The following is a 13124-nucleotide window of genomic DNA, read 5'->3' on the forward strand; positions in this document are numbered from 1 at the left end:
GCCTGGAAATGATTCTGCTACTAAACAATAGGGGGACTTGGATGAATCACTGATTTCTTTTGTCCTCATTTGTTACATGAGGGCCCCATCAATCACAGGCAAGGTCCCTAGAAGCTCTACCATGTAATGAATCTAGGAATCAGGATTTATCTAATACTGCCAGAGTTTCATGAGTTTATAATACCTAGGGGCATGTGTGTGTGTGCATGTGTGCTCAGTCATGTCTGACTGCGATTCCACAGACTGTAGCCTGCCAGGCTCCTCTGTCCATGGGATTTTCCAGGCAAGAATACTGGAGTGGGTTGCCATTCCCTTCTCCAGGACCTAGGGGCAACACAGTACAATTGAAAAGGTAGTGGGTCTTCCAAGTCAGTCTGATTTTACATTTGAATCCTGGTTTCAACACTTACAAGCTGTGAAACCTCAGGCGAGTTGCTTAAACTCTCTGAGCCCGTGTTTTCTTATATAAAAGTAGGATAAACAAAATGCACTGCAAAGTGTTGTTTGATGCTTGAATTAAATGATAAGGAGTACCATGACAATGCTTGAATCAAAATTAGTGGGTCCCCTACCTCCCTCTGTCTTTTTTATGTACCGAGCTAAAACACAAGAGAGCATTGATGACTTACTCTTTCCTGAATAAAAGAAGAAACTAATTTATAATTGTAGAGTTTTGAGAAAAATTTCCTTAAATCACTTCTTTACTACAGTTTCTACTACTCTTTGGTGAATCTGGTTTACAAAACATTTTTTCCTTTTATTAATAGCATTTATTTTATAAATATTTATTCATCACGTATGGTGTGCTGCTCCATGTTCTAAGCAAAAGGGATATAGTGGAGAATAAAATAGACTAAGTCCCTGTCCTCCTGAAACTTACATTCTGGGAAATGTCTTTCAGAACAGTTTTGGAAATAATGTTCTAAAAACTATCTTCTTCCATCTGGGCATCATCCTCCACATCACTGTTGGACTTTACAGAGCTCGTGCGTGAGTGCTAAGTCGCTTCAGTTGTGTCCAACTCTTTGTGACCCTATGGACTATAGCTCGCCAGGCACCTCTGCCTATGGAGATTCTCCAGGAAAGAATATTGGAGTGGGTTGCCATGCCCTCCTGCAGCGGATCTTCCTGACCCGGGGATCAAACCTGTGTTTCCTGTGGCTCCTGCACTGCAGGTAGATTCTATACTGCTGAGTCACCTTTACAAATCTCATCTTCTCTTATTTCAAAGGAAAATAAACTCATGGAGGTTACCTAATACCCATAGGAGATTAAGTAAGAAATCTACAAGGTATGAAAGAGAATATGAACTTAGAGTCAACCAAGCATGGACTCTTGTCATTTATTAGAGATGTAGCCCTTGGCAAATAAAGTAACCAGTGTTTTTTAGTATCCTTCATATCAAAATCTACTTGCAAGGATATATGGAATTTTATGAGATAATATATGTAAAACACCTAGAGCAAGGTGTGAGAGTAGAAACAGAACAACACTAATCATAATAGAGATTCTATCTCATTATGACTTGTTTCTCCATTGAGCAGAAATAAATGAGCTATCTTAAGGGTAGAAGTTGACACAGAGAAAGCTGTAACATCCATTTATGGTTATTTGAAAAAAATGGCATAAAAATATACACAACCCACACGTGCCACCTGTTACATTTTTACTTAAACCATGAAAAATATGTCATGGAAAGTGTGTGTGAATCCCATTAAGAAAATCTTCTATATGACAGTCTCCCTAGCTCAACTCATATGATTAGATTTTCAAAACTACTGATGCTGATTTAGTTGGTCTGGGTTATTCCTGGGCACTGGGATCTTTATAAGTTCCCGTAGAAATTTGTGTGTGCAGACCAAGTTGAGAACCTGGTGTGCAAACTGCATTCATAGAACCCTCCGTTGTTGAGAGGGAAAAGATTAGTTTTAGCAAAGGTATGTTATGTACAAAAAAAGATTACATCTTAATGACCTATGAGATGCATAACTGGTAGTGTTGTGAAATACAGAACTCACTTCAGGTAAGTCCATTTTCAATTAATTATGTACTTTAATTTTTGACATAAAAATTAAGTAAAAAAATTTTGACATAAAACAAGACTGCCTACCCACTTGAAATATTGTTACCTCTATTTCTTAAGCCTGAACCAAACTTCTAACCTTCATTATGTATCCCTAAATGGGAAATGTAAAAAAGGGAACTATTCACCAGTCCAATTAAAATGGAGCCTCACTTAATGTATTTATCAAATATCCTGAGAAGTCTTTCTTAATCATGTTCCTACTTTGTCCAACTCATTCCAAACTTTTCGACACTTTCCATGTTCACCCAGCCCCACCACCATCCACCACCTGTCTAATCACAATCCCATTTTTTCTTCTCCTCACCCATCAAACTGCAGTTTCTCTCACCACAGGAGAGAACAAGGATGGCATGGAAGCTTGTGTGTGTATGTGCGCCTTCCTATCCATGGTCCCTGTGAATTTTACTCTCAATTTTGGCTGACACTGAAATCTCCTAAAAACCATTTTAATTTTTCAAAACTACTGATGCTGATTTAGTTGGTCTGGGTTATACCTGGGCACTGGGATCTTTATAAGTTCCCACAGAAAACTTGGTGTGCAACCCAGGTTGAGAACCAGTAGATTGGAACATGGAGACATCTTCAATCCCTTTTCTTTTCCACTCTATATTTTTGCTGAAGATTTTGGTTCTCTGACTGGATTAAAAATCAACTAATTTAAAAACTGCATCTCTTAGTTCTTCCAGTCTGGGAACTCTCTCACTGAATAGATGAGGTGTGGGATCTTCATTAGATTTCTGTGTCATTGTTTCCAGAAGAGTGACATTTGTACGGTTGGCAGACAAACTCAGTACCCTGACCCTAGCCCCACGTCATACCTTCCAAATACACACTACAACCAGCAGAGGTTTCCATGGCCTGAAGAGAGCAGCTTGAATCCCAGATATGCACCTGCAGGTCCAGCCTGCATCTGACCATCCTGAGATTGGAGGTAACCATTTCTATGGACCACTCCATCAGACTAAAGAGCAAGGCCTATGAAAGGGGTCCTTCCTGCCCATCAGCAGCAAGTCAGTCAATCCTCCTCAGTTTCTGAGGATATTTTTTCTTATTTTCACTTATTATGGACTTTTAATGTTCATTTTCCTGAATTTTCCCTTAAAACTAATCTAGCCAATATGAATTTTCATATTCATTTTAGAGTCAAAAATGAGCAAAGGCCAAGGAGATATTTTAAGGTAGAGTTCACTGAGGCTCACTGTATTCGCTCGCTAGGGCTACCGTACACCAGACCACAGAGGGCCTGGCTTAACAACAGGAGTTCACTTTATCATAGTTCTAGAGGCCAGAAATGCAAGATCATGGTGTCGGCAAAGCTGACTTCTGAGGTCTCACTCATCAACTTGTAGATGGCTGTCTTCTCCCTATGTCTTCACCGCATCTTCCTTGTGTGTCTGCCTGTGTTCTAATCTCCTTATATACTAGTCATATTGGATTAGGACCCATCCTTATGACTTCATTTAACTTTAATTACTTCTTTAAAGACCCCATCTCCAGACACAGTCACATTTGGAGGGACTGAGGGTTAAGACTTCAATATTTGAATCTGGGGGGATATAACTCACCCATACAACCATGAATTTGGGGGGATATAACTCACCCATACAACCATGAAATAGAAGATTTTAATACCTTCTTGTATCCCCTCAACTGGGATTCTATCGTATGAAACCATGGCCATGATATTTAGTCTGCTTTACTTTCTCTAGCATGAAAGCTGACTTTCTGGGAATGAATAGAAAGAAAGCTCTACATAATTTTGGAATTCCATGATAAGCTAATCTAACTAAAAATATACAAAGGCTCTGAAAAAAAAAATTAGAAATATAGAATTTACCAAGTTAGGTAGTAGAAAAAGGAAAAATATAAAATAATGTAACTGATTTCATGAAAACTATATACATTGATAATCCAGGAGAGACTTGATTTTGAATTTTCAGCCTCTTGATCTTCCTAAGTTTGTTCATACTTGTCAGGATGTAGTCCTGATTTGGGGCTTAAACTGTAAGTCACCATTGTTGTTGTCATTGCTGTTTTAATCACCAAGTCTTATCTGACTCTTTTGCAAAGTTGTGGACTGTAGCCTGCCAGGCTCCTCTGTCTAAAGGATTTCCCAGGCAAGAATACTGGAGTGGGTCGCCATCTCCCTCTCCAGGGGATCTTCCCGACCCAGGGATCGAACCTGCATCTCCTGCATTAGCAGGCAGATTCTATATCACTGAGCCACCAGGGAAGCCATGTAAGTTACCATATAACTGTCTTAATTTGCCTATTTTGCTAAATTGTTTGTTTCTGCAAGGAGACTATTCCTATACCCTCATCGGTACAGAGGACTTCAATCTGAACTCATCAATTGCCTACTGCTGAACAGTACTTGTGTGGTGCTCAATATATGGACTTTTTCCAATCCCTTTCTTAAGGTGACTCACCCAAGAGTTCCTTGTGGAAAATTTGCACATCTGAATATCCTGCCTGAGGCCCTCAGTCCATTCAGATTAAAATTATGGTTCAAAGACAGGAACCTACCTTGAGGTTTGGACTTAGTCAGCTTGCCACAGGGCTTGGAGATGGTGACTGTCTTCTGGCAGTCGGCGTTGTGGAGGGCTCGCTTCAGGCTCCCAGTTCTGGTCTTCAGAGCCGTGTTCAGATCACATTCTCCCCAGGCCTGGAACTGGTATTTGCACTCCGCTGGAGGCAGGGTAGGACCAAACAGAAATCTCTGAGTTCCTCTTGGAGTACCATGAAAACAGACACTTCTGGTTTCAATTTTCTGTAGTGAGGTTAATTGTTGGTTCACATGCAGTTGTGAAAAATAATACAGTGAGATCCCGTATACCCTACACCCAGTTTCCCTCAGTGGTGATATCCTGCATAGCTATAGCACCACCGGGAACTTGACATGGACAGAGTCCAGAGAATTTATTTAGGTTTCCCCAGTTTCACATGCTGTCACTTGTTTATATATGGTATGTGGACACTGACTTCCGTGTGACTTTATCACAGGTATAGATAAGAGCGAACACCCCCATCAATAACATTCAAACAACTTCTAACACAAAGGTCCCTCGGGTTATCCTTTTATAGTCACAGCTTAGCATCCTTCTTCCTTTCTTACCTCTGCCTCTATAACTGTGTCATTTTAAGAACACTATGTAAACGGAATCATACAGTTTGTAATGTTTTAAGATTGGCTTTTTCACTCGGCAAAATTTCCGGGAGGTCCATCCAAGCTGTATGAATCAATAGTCTGTTCCTTTATTGCCAAGGAGTACTCCGTGGTATGCATGTACCCAAGTTTGTTTAACCATTCACCAGCTGAAGGATATCTGGGTGGTTTCCAGCTTTTGGCTGTAACAACTAAATCTGCTATACAAATTCATGTATAGATTTTTATAGGAACATAAGTTTCCATTTCTCTAGGATAAATGCCTAAGAGTGAAATCACTGCACTGTGTAGCAAACTCAAGTTTCATTTGGTGAAAAACTGCCATGTTCTTTTCCAGTGTGGCTCTCTGGTCTGTATTCCCATCACCAATGTGTGAGTGATCTAGTTTCTCCTGTATCCTTGCTAGCATTTGATGTTATTTCTGATTTTAGCCATTCTTTTGGTGTATGGTATACAGTGATGCCTCATTGGTTTTCATTTTTATTTTCATCACAGAGAAAAGATGCTGAACGTCCTGTCACGTGTTTGTTTGCTACCTAGGTATCCTCTTTGGTAAAATGATTGTTTATGTCTTCTGCCCAATTTCTAATTGGATTGCTAGTTTTGAGAGCTCTTTATATATTCTAGATATTTATATATAAAAAACCTTTAAAACACATTTTTAAGACATTTTATGTACAGATCTTTAGAGTAGTTATCTTTAGAGTAGTTATACACAATTTAAGATCAAACATATGTGAATTTCGCTATGCCTTTATAGAATTTACCTCCACTTATATAAAGTTATAACCCCAAAGGTTATAGAGAATGAAAAAGATGTAGTGTATGTATTCATTACCCTTCTCCACTGTCCAGTAGGCCAAAACACATTTCTGTAAGAAAGAAGTAAGTGAGAATACTTGGGGCACTGTGTCTCACTATGATAAGAAAGACAAGTCTAGAACGTGGGAAAAAAAAAAAAACAGGCAATTTTGGTGTTCAATGGTGGGTTTCAGGTCAAGTGTTGAAAGATTCCTTCTCAGATTGGGAGATGAGGTCAACATGAAACTGGCAATAGTTACTGAGCTAAAATCTATGAACAGTGGCTCAGAGCAGTCTAACTAAGTTTGGTGAGTAAAGCTATAAACCAGTGGGGAGAGTGGGGAGGGAGCAAAAGAGAGCGAGAGAAGGCCCAGAAGTAACAGAGAGAGAGAGATCTGGAGAAGGAGAAGATTAAGTAAGACAAGAGGAAGGGAAGATAAAAGGAATCTAGAAATAGAAGGAAAGAGCACACTGTTAAGAGGGACTGAGGGCCTGTTTTCTGACCCTGTTGCTAAGGCAGTGGTCTCAGGCAGGGACTATCTGACCCTCCGCCCCCGCCCCAAAAGGAAACGTGCATCTAGAGACGCAGTCACAGTTGCAGCTGTCATAGTTGGTGAGGTGGGGAGTGCTACCAGAAACTAGTGGGTAAAACTCAGAAATGCAGCTAAATATCCTACGATGCACAGAGCAGCCCTCCCTCCAGGACAAAAAAACTACCTGGTTCCAGATTCTAGCAGTGCAGAAAACGAGGGACCTGAGGTTGGGCAAGATGCCAGGTTATCTTGATTTTAAAATAGAGTCAACCTCAAAAACATACTTGATGGAAGAGTGCAAGAATGGTCTCAGGGTGGAAGGGTGGGACTCACCTCCAAACTGCTTTTTCCAGTTGCAGGGGATCTTACACCTCTGGGTCTTCATGGTCTGTTTACACTCAGCTCCCGTGCGGGTGCCCTCGCGGGTGCCCAGCCCACAGTCCCCGCTGGTGGGCACACACACACTCCACTGCCACTCTCCACAGTCAGACTTCTTCACCTTCTTCTCTGGAGGGGAGGGAGGAAAATGATCAACGTCCAGAAAGCGCTTCAACTCCTGGATAAAACCGAGTTCCTTCCTGAGCTCCTGAACTGCATGGTCTGTGATTTTACCTCTCCCTTCAGTGTCTAGGAAAGAGGAGGAACCTGCCAAGTGTTAGCTGAATGGTTGACTCAACCAGTGACCAAGAGAGGGGAGAAAGAAAACTAGGGAGCTAGCACTAATATTTATTTAATTCTTACTATGTGCCAGGGACTGCGCTAAGTGATTTACTGATACCTCCTTTTGGAAGCAAATGTTTCTGAAAAAGAGAAGATGATCAAAGGCAAGTTAAATCTAAAAAATAGGAAAATAGTCTATGAAAATTAACAGTTGTCAGATTAGTCATTCCAGTGTATGTCAATGCTCCTTTCTCTGTCTTATAGATGGAGTAGTGGCTGTGGTTTAGTTACTAAGTTGTGTCCGACTCTTGCAACCCCACGGGCTGTAGCCTGCCAGGCTTCTCTGTCTATGGGATTCTCCAGGCAGGAATACTGGAGTGGGTTGCCATTCCCTTCTCCAGGGGATCTTCCTGACCCAGAGATCAAAACCAGGTCTCCTGTATTGCAGGCAGATTCTTTACCAACTGAGCTATGAGGGAAGCCCAAAGATGGAGTAACATAAACTAAATGTGGTGGACCACAGATGTAACAGACTCTCAGTTCCACAGCCAACTTATGACATTGCAAGTGACATAGAAAAGGTGCTTTATTCTTGCTAAGATTCAGTTTCCTCCTTTGTTAATGAGATAAAACAAAATTTGCTTCCAGGACTCTTTTCAAAGAAGACTACCAACATATGTAAAACACTTGATTGCCGATCAATTTTCTGTATACTGTGTTGCTGCTGCTGCTAAGTCACTTCAGTCATGTCCGACTCTCTGTGACCCCACAGACGGCAGCCCACCAGGCTCCCCCATCCCTGGGATTCTCCAGGCAAGAACACTGGAGTGGGTTGCCATTTCCTTCTCCAATGCATGAAAGTGAAAAGTGAAAGGGAAGTCGCTCAGTCATGTCCGACTCTTAGCGACCCCATGGACTGCAGCCCACCAGGCTCCTCCATCCATGGGATTTTCCAGGCAAGAGTACTGGAGTGGGGTGCCATTGCCTTCTCCATCTGTATGCTGTAGCTGTTAATAATTATTACTTCAATTAATAGTCAATGGTCACCATCTATATTTCAGGACTTAGAGTGGGGGGATGGAATAAGAGGAGATGTCACTTAGGTGTTCCTCTAAATACTTGGAAGAAAGGGAAAGAAGGAAAAAAGAGAGGGAAGGAAGGAGAGAAGACAAAAAGCAAGTAGCTGGGTTATACAGACATTAATCAATGAAGACTTTTGTTCACAACCACATCACTCACCTGGTTTCTCTTTCTTTCCTGCTTCAGCCGTGTCCACAACTGCCAAGATGAAAATAAATGCCAAGAAGGCAGCTGCAAATTTTCGACGTTGCTGCAGGTACTGTGGAGTCTGCATTCTAAGAATAAACAGAGAAATGGAGAAGCTGGTGTCAACTTAAGTCAAAGAAAGCTTGCTGAACTCCTTGATGAAGGACTCCAGTTTCCATTTCTGAAATATCAGATTTTAGGAAGATTTATATCAATTATATGGAGCAGAGTTCAATCTTTTCTCCAACAGCCACTGCAGTAAGTGCTCTTCTGCAATCAGTCATGTATTCATTGATAAAATACAACAGTCCTTCACATAAGACTTCACACACAACCATTTGCTAAGTATGACCCAAGAGCAATGGAAGCAAAAGAATTTTGATGGCATGCATTGGAACAGGCTCCTACAGTAAGTCCTACTGATAGTGATACTTGGTAATGGCAATGGCTATAGCTATCCTTATAACTCCTGAAGATTCCTAAAAACAACCATGATGTTTTCGTCCATGCGTATAATGTGAGTGGACACATGAATAGATTATCTGTGCAAGTATATGTTTGCTGTTATCTTCAGATGCATCGGTAATGATCAACATCTCTCATTTTATCATTTCTATGATCACGATTACCTTATCATCATAGTTCTGTTATTCATTGGTCCACTGAAAAGTGAAGCCCAAAACAGAAGGAGAGCTAGCACACCTTCAATATACAGCAAAAACACTTCTAAGCTCACATGTACTGAAAATCTTCCAAATTCGAGAATGGAGTAAAGGGTTTACATTTACTCATAATTTGAAATCTCCACATTAGATATCAATAGAAAATCCCAGGATAACTTTAGCAAGACTCCCCTAGAACTTGAAGTCACTTGTGACAGCATAGTCAATATGATCGCCTTGCCAAGCGTACTGGGGAAGGCGCCAGGACAGCCCACTTCTTGAAGCTAGACCAAGTCATTGGCTGCAGCAACTCACCTGGTAGTCATTGATCTCCATCTAGTATGTTCATGATATTTTATGCCTCATATAAAAAAGATAGTAATGACATACGCTCATTAACTCAGAATTTTTCTTCCAGAAGTATTGATTGTTTACATGATTTTACATTCTCATGAATGTAAACAATAAAACCTCACATATATAAGAGACTGAGATCACTCTGTTCTGTAATTTGCTTTCCTCATTCAAGCCTATCTATAAAATGATATCCTTGTCAGTGAATTTTTCTCCCTTTCTGTGACACTGGAAATGCCCATTTTATTGTTTTTTAATTGATGACTTTGGATTCCATTGTATGGATGAAGCATATTTCATCAGCTAAAGTTAATATTATGGTCATTTGGTCCTTTCCTGAATCATAAGTCCTACTTAGCAACTCAGCATCTCCATCACTTTCTAAAATCTAAAATTACATGCTTTTTTTCTTTCTCTAAATGTATCTTTTTTTTTTTTTTTTTAAGAAAGTGAAGAACTAAAGAGCCTCTTGATGAGAGTGAAAGAGGAGAGTGAAAAAGTTGGCTTAAAGCTCAACATTCAGAAAACTAAGATCATGGCATCTGGTCCCATCACTTCATGGAAAATAGATGGGGAAACAGTGGAAATAGTGGCAGACTTTATTTTTGGGGGCTCCAAAATCACTGCAGATGGTGACTACAGCCATGAAATTGAAAGGTGCTTACTCCTTAGAAGAAAAGTTATGACCAACCTAGAGAGCATATTAAAAAGCAGACATTACTTTGCCAACAAAGGTCCATCTAGTCAAAGCTATGGTTTTTCCAGTAGTCATGTATGGATGTGAGAGTTGGAATATAAACAAAGCTGAGTGTCAAAGAATTGATGCTTTTGAACTGTGGTGTTGGAGAAGAGTCCCATTTACTGCAAGGAGATTCAACCAGTCCATCCTAGAGGAAGTCAGTTCTGAATATTCGTTGGAAGGACTGATGTTGAAGCTGAAACTCCAATACTTTGGCCACCTGATGTGAAGAGCTGACTCATTTGAAAAGACCCTGATGCTGGGAAAGATTGAAGGCAGGAGGAGAAGGGGACGACAGAGGATGAGATGGTTGGATGGCATCACCAACTCAATGGACATGAATTTGAGTAAACTCCGGGAATTTATGGACAGGGAGGCCTGGCGTGCTGCAGTCCATGGGGTGGTAAAGAGTCGGATACGACTGAGTGACTGAATTGAATGTCAATTTTTATAATTATATTTCACTGATGATCAAACAGAAAAGTTGTTACTGATTATGACACTTGTCCTATGACTTTCATTGGATATGAATTGTCTGAGAATTGAGTCTAGACATATTGGTTGGCAAGTACTCTCAGAGCTGAGTACCCTGGTGCATCTACACAATACATTTAATACATATCCACATAGCAACTATAATTATGAGATGTAACATGAAGGTCTTCTGGTGTTTTCTCCAAAGGCAGTCCAAGAACATACTCTCAGTGACTAACCACTTTGGAGGCGGAAACTTCTCATTTGAGTCTTCTTAGAGGGTAAGTTAACTTTTAAATTTTAATGCATTTCTTTCTATGTTGTAATACACATTTTGTTTTACAATTACCTATGACTACTTGAAATTAGATTGTGAATTAGATTATTGTATTGTTGTTGTTGTTGTTCAGTCTCTAAGTTGTATCCTACTCTTTGTGACCCCATGGTCTGCAGTGTACCAGGCTTTGCTGTCCTTCACTATCTCCCGGAGCTTGCTCAAACTCACATCCTTTGAGTCAGTGATGCCATCCAACCATCTCATCCTCTGCCGCCCCCTTCTCCTCCTGCCTTCATTCTTTCCCAGCATCAAGGTCTTTTCCAGTGAGTTGGCTCTTTGCATCAGGTAGCCAAAGTATTGGAGATTCAGCTTCAGCATCAGCCCTTCCAATGAATATTCAGGGTCGATCTCCTTTAGAATTGAATGGTTTGATCTCCTTGCGGTCCAAGGGACTCTCAAGAGTCTTCTCCAGCACCCCAATTCAAAAATATCAATTCTTCGGCACTCAGCCTTCTTTATGGTTAACTTTCACATCCATACATGATACTGGAAAAACTATAGTTTTGACTATATGGACCTTTGTTGGCAAAGTGATGTCTCTGCTTTTTAATGTGCTGCCCAGGTTTGTCATAGCTTTTCTTTCAAGGAGCAAGTGTCATTTAATTTCATGGGTGCAGTCACCATCTGCAGTAATTTTGGAGCCCCAAAAAATAAAATTGTTCACTGCTTCCACTTTTTCCCATCTATTTGCTATGAAGGGATGGGACCAGATGCCATGATCTTGGCTTTTTTGAATGTTGAGTTTTAAGCCAGATTTTTCACTCTCCTCTTTCACCGTCATCAAGAGGTTCTTTAGTTAGAGTGGAATCAAGGTTGCTGGGAGAAATATCAACAACCTCAGATATGCAGATGATAACCTCTCTAATGGCAGGAAAGTGAGAATTCAGAAATTTCCATCGTGAGAGCACAGCTATTGAGAGAATTTTCTGACCAAGCAAAAGAGTGATGCTTGAAGAGCCATGTATCACACACAGTGAAAAGAGGGGTCACTGAGAAAATACGGCCACTTAGCAGAAATAGAACTCTTCCATAAATAACACACACAGAGAGTCATTAATAGAAAGATACTCTTGCTGGCTATTTTAACCTCAGCATTTCTAGTCTGATATTGCTAACCTTACTTTTATAATCATTTTCAAAAAGCTTTCTCTCAGTCAAGTTAAAGTCACTTAATTTCAAAAGAAACATCCCACAGGGGCCCGAATTTCCTGAACAATGTTTCTGAAATCATAGAATCATCTATTAAATAGGGATCTTAACTGTAGTGGTAGCGGAGAGGAAGAAATGAGAGAGGAACTGGGATGAGCGTTAGAGTTAATAGAATAGAGTAAACTCTGTTTATATTGTTTCCCCTGTGAAGTCAGAAAAACTTGGAATCTTAATTAGTGGGCAAATGGTTAATTTCAGCTTTTAGATGTTCAAAAGAAAATGCACACAATTCCACATGCACAGGGAAAATGTGTAAAATTTGTGATCAGCAATAGGTTTGAGTTTTCAACTTATCTTTTCCCCTACCTCCTGTTTTGCCTGCCATTCTGCTTAAGCCTCTGTTTTGGTAGCTTTAGATTCTTCTGGGTAGAGCAAAGGAAACAATTATTTTTAAAAAGAGAGTAAAGGAGTTTAGGAAAGAGATGAGTCAAATTATAAAAAAAAAAGCAAGTAGCATGCTGGTGCCTTGTGGTGTTAAGAACTTGAGTAACCGAACGTGTGTAGATAAGAGTTTCCCTTGCTTGTAGTATTTGTTGGCTGTTTATTTGTCCTTAGCATCAGACAAAGGCAGAAGTATCTCCATATGGTGTATCCCTGCCGCTCTCCAACACATGCTAGATGAGCACAGAGGGAGGAACACAGACTTAAGAAAGTGGTCAGGGTCGGGACTTACTTTTCAAATGGAGGGAATTAAAACAATGGCAGAATAAGCCCTGCTGAGTCAGCTCAGTTCTTTTGAATAATTTACTTATTTTAACTCCTCCTGCTGCCAACTTTTGCTGTCCTTACTCTGACAGACTTAATTTCATGGGGCTTACCAAGTTAACAGGAAGACTA

General features: G+C 40.3%; 1 protein-coding gene across 4 annotated transcripts in view; it reads right to left on the minus strand.

Annotated features, from left to right (window-relative positions):
* The window catches only part of PTN (pleiotrophin), a 100995-nt gene that overhangs the window by 18676 nt on the left and 69195 nt on the right, over positions 1-13124 (minus strand). For all 4 annotated transcript variants that reach the window (XM_043873487.1, XM_043873484.1, XM_043873486.1 and 1 more), the window contains exons 2-4: positions 8486-8601; positions 6920-7093; positions 4613-4774 (exon numbers count right to left, since the gene is read on the minus strand). In XM_043873487.1, coding sequence (XP_043729422.1) covers positions 4613-4774; positions 6920-7093; positions 8486-8600 — 451 coding nt within the window. In that variant the 5' untranslated portion in view covers position 8601. The remainder of the gene's footprint in view (positions 1-4612; positions 4775-6919; positions 7094-8485; positions 8602-13124) is intronic.

Source organism: Cervus elaphus, chromosome 18, assembly GCF_910594005.1.
Source record: "Cervus elaphus chromosome 18, mCerEla1.1, whole genome shotgun sequence".
NCBI lineage: Eukaryota > Metazoa > Chordata > Mammalia > Artiodactyla > Cervidae > Cervus > Cervus elaphus.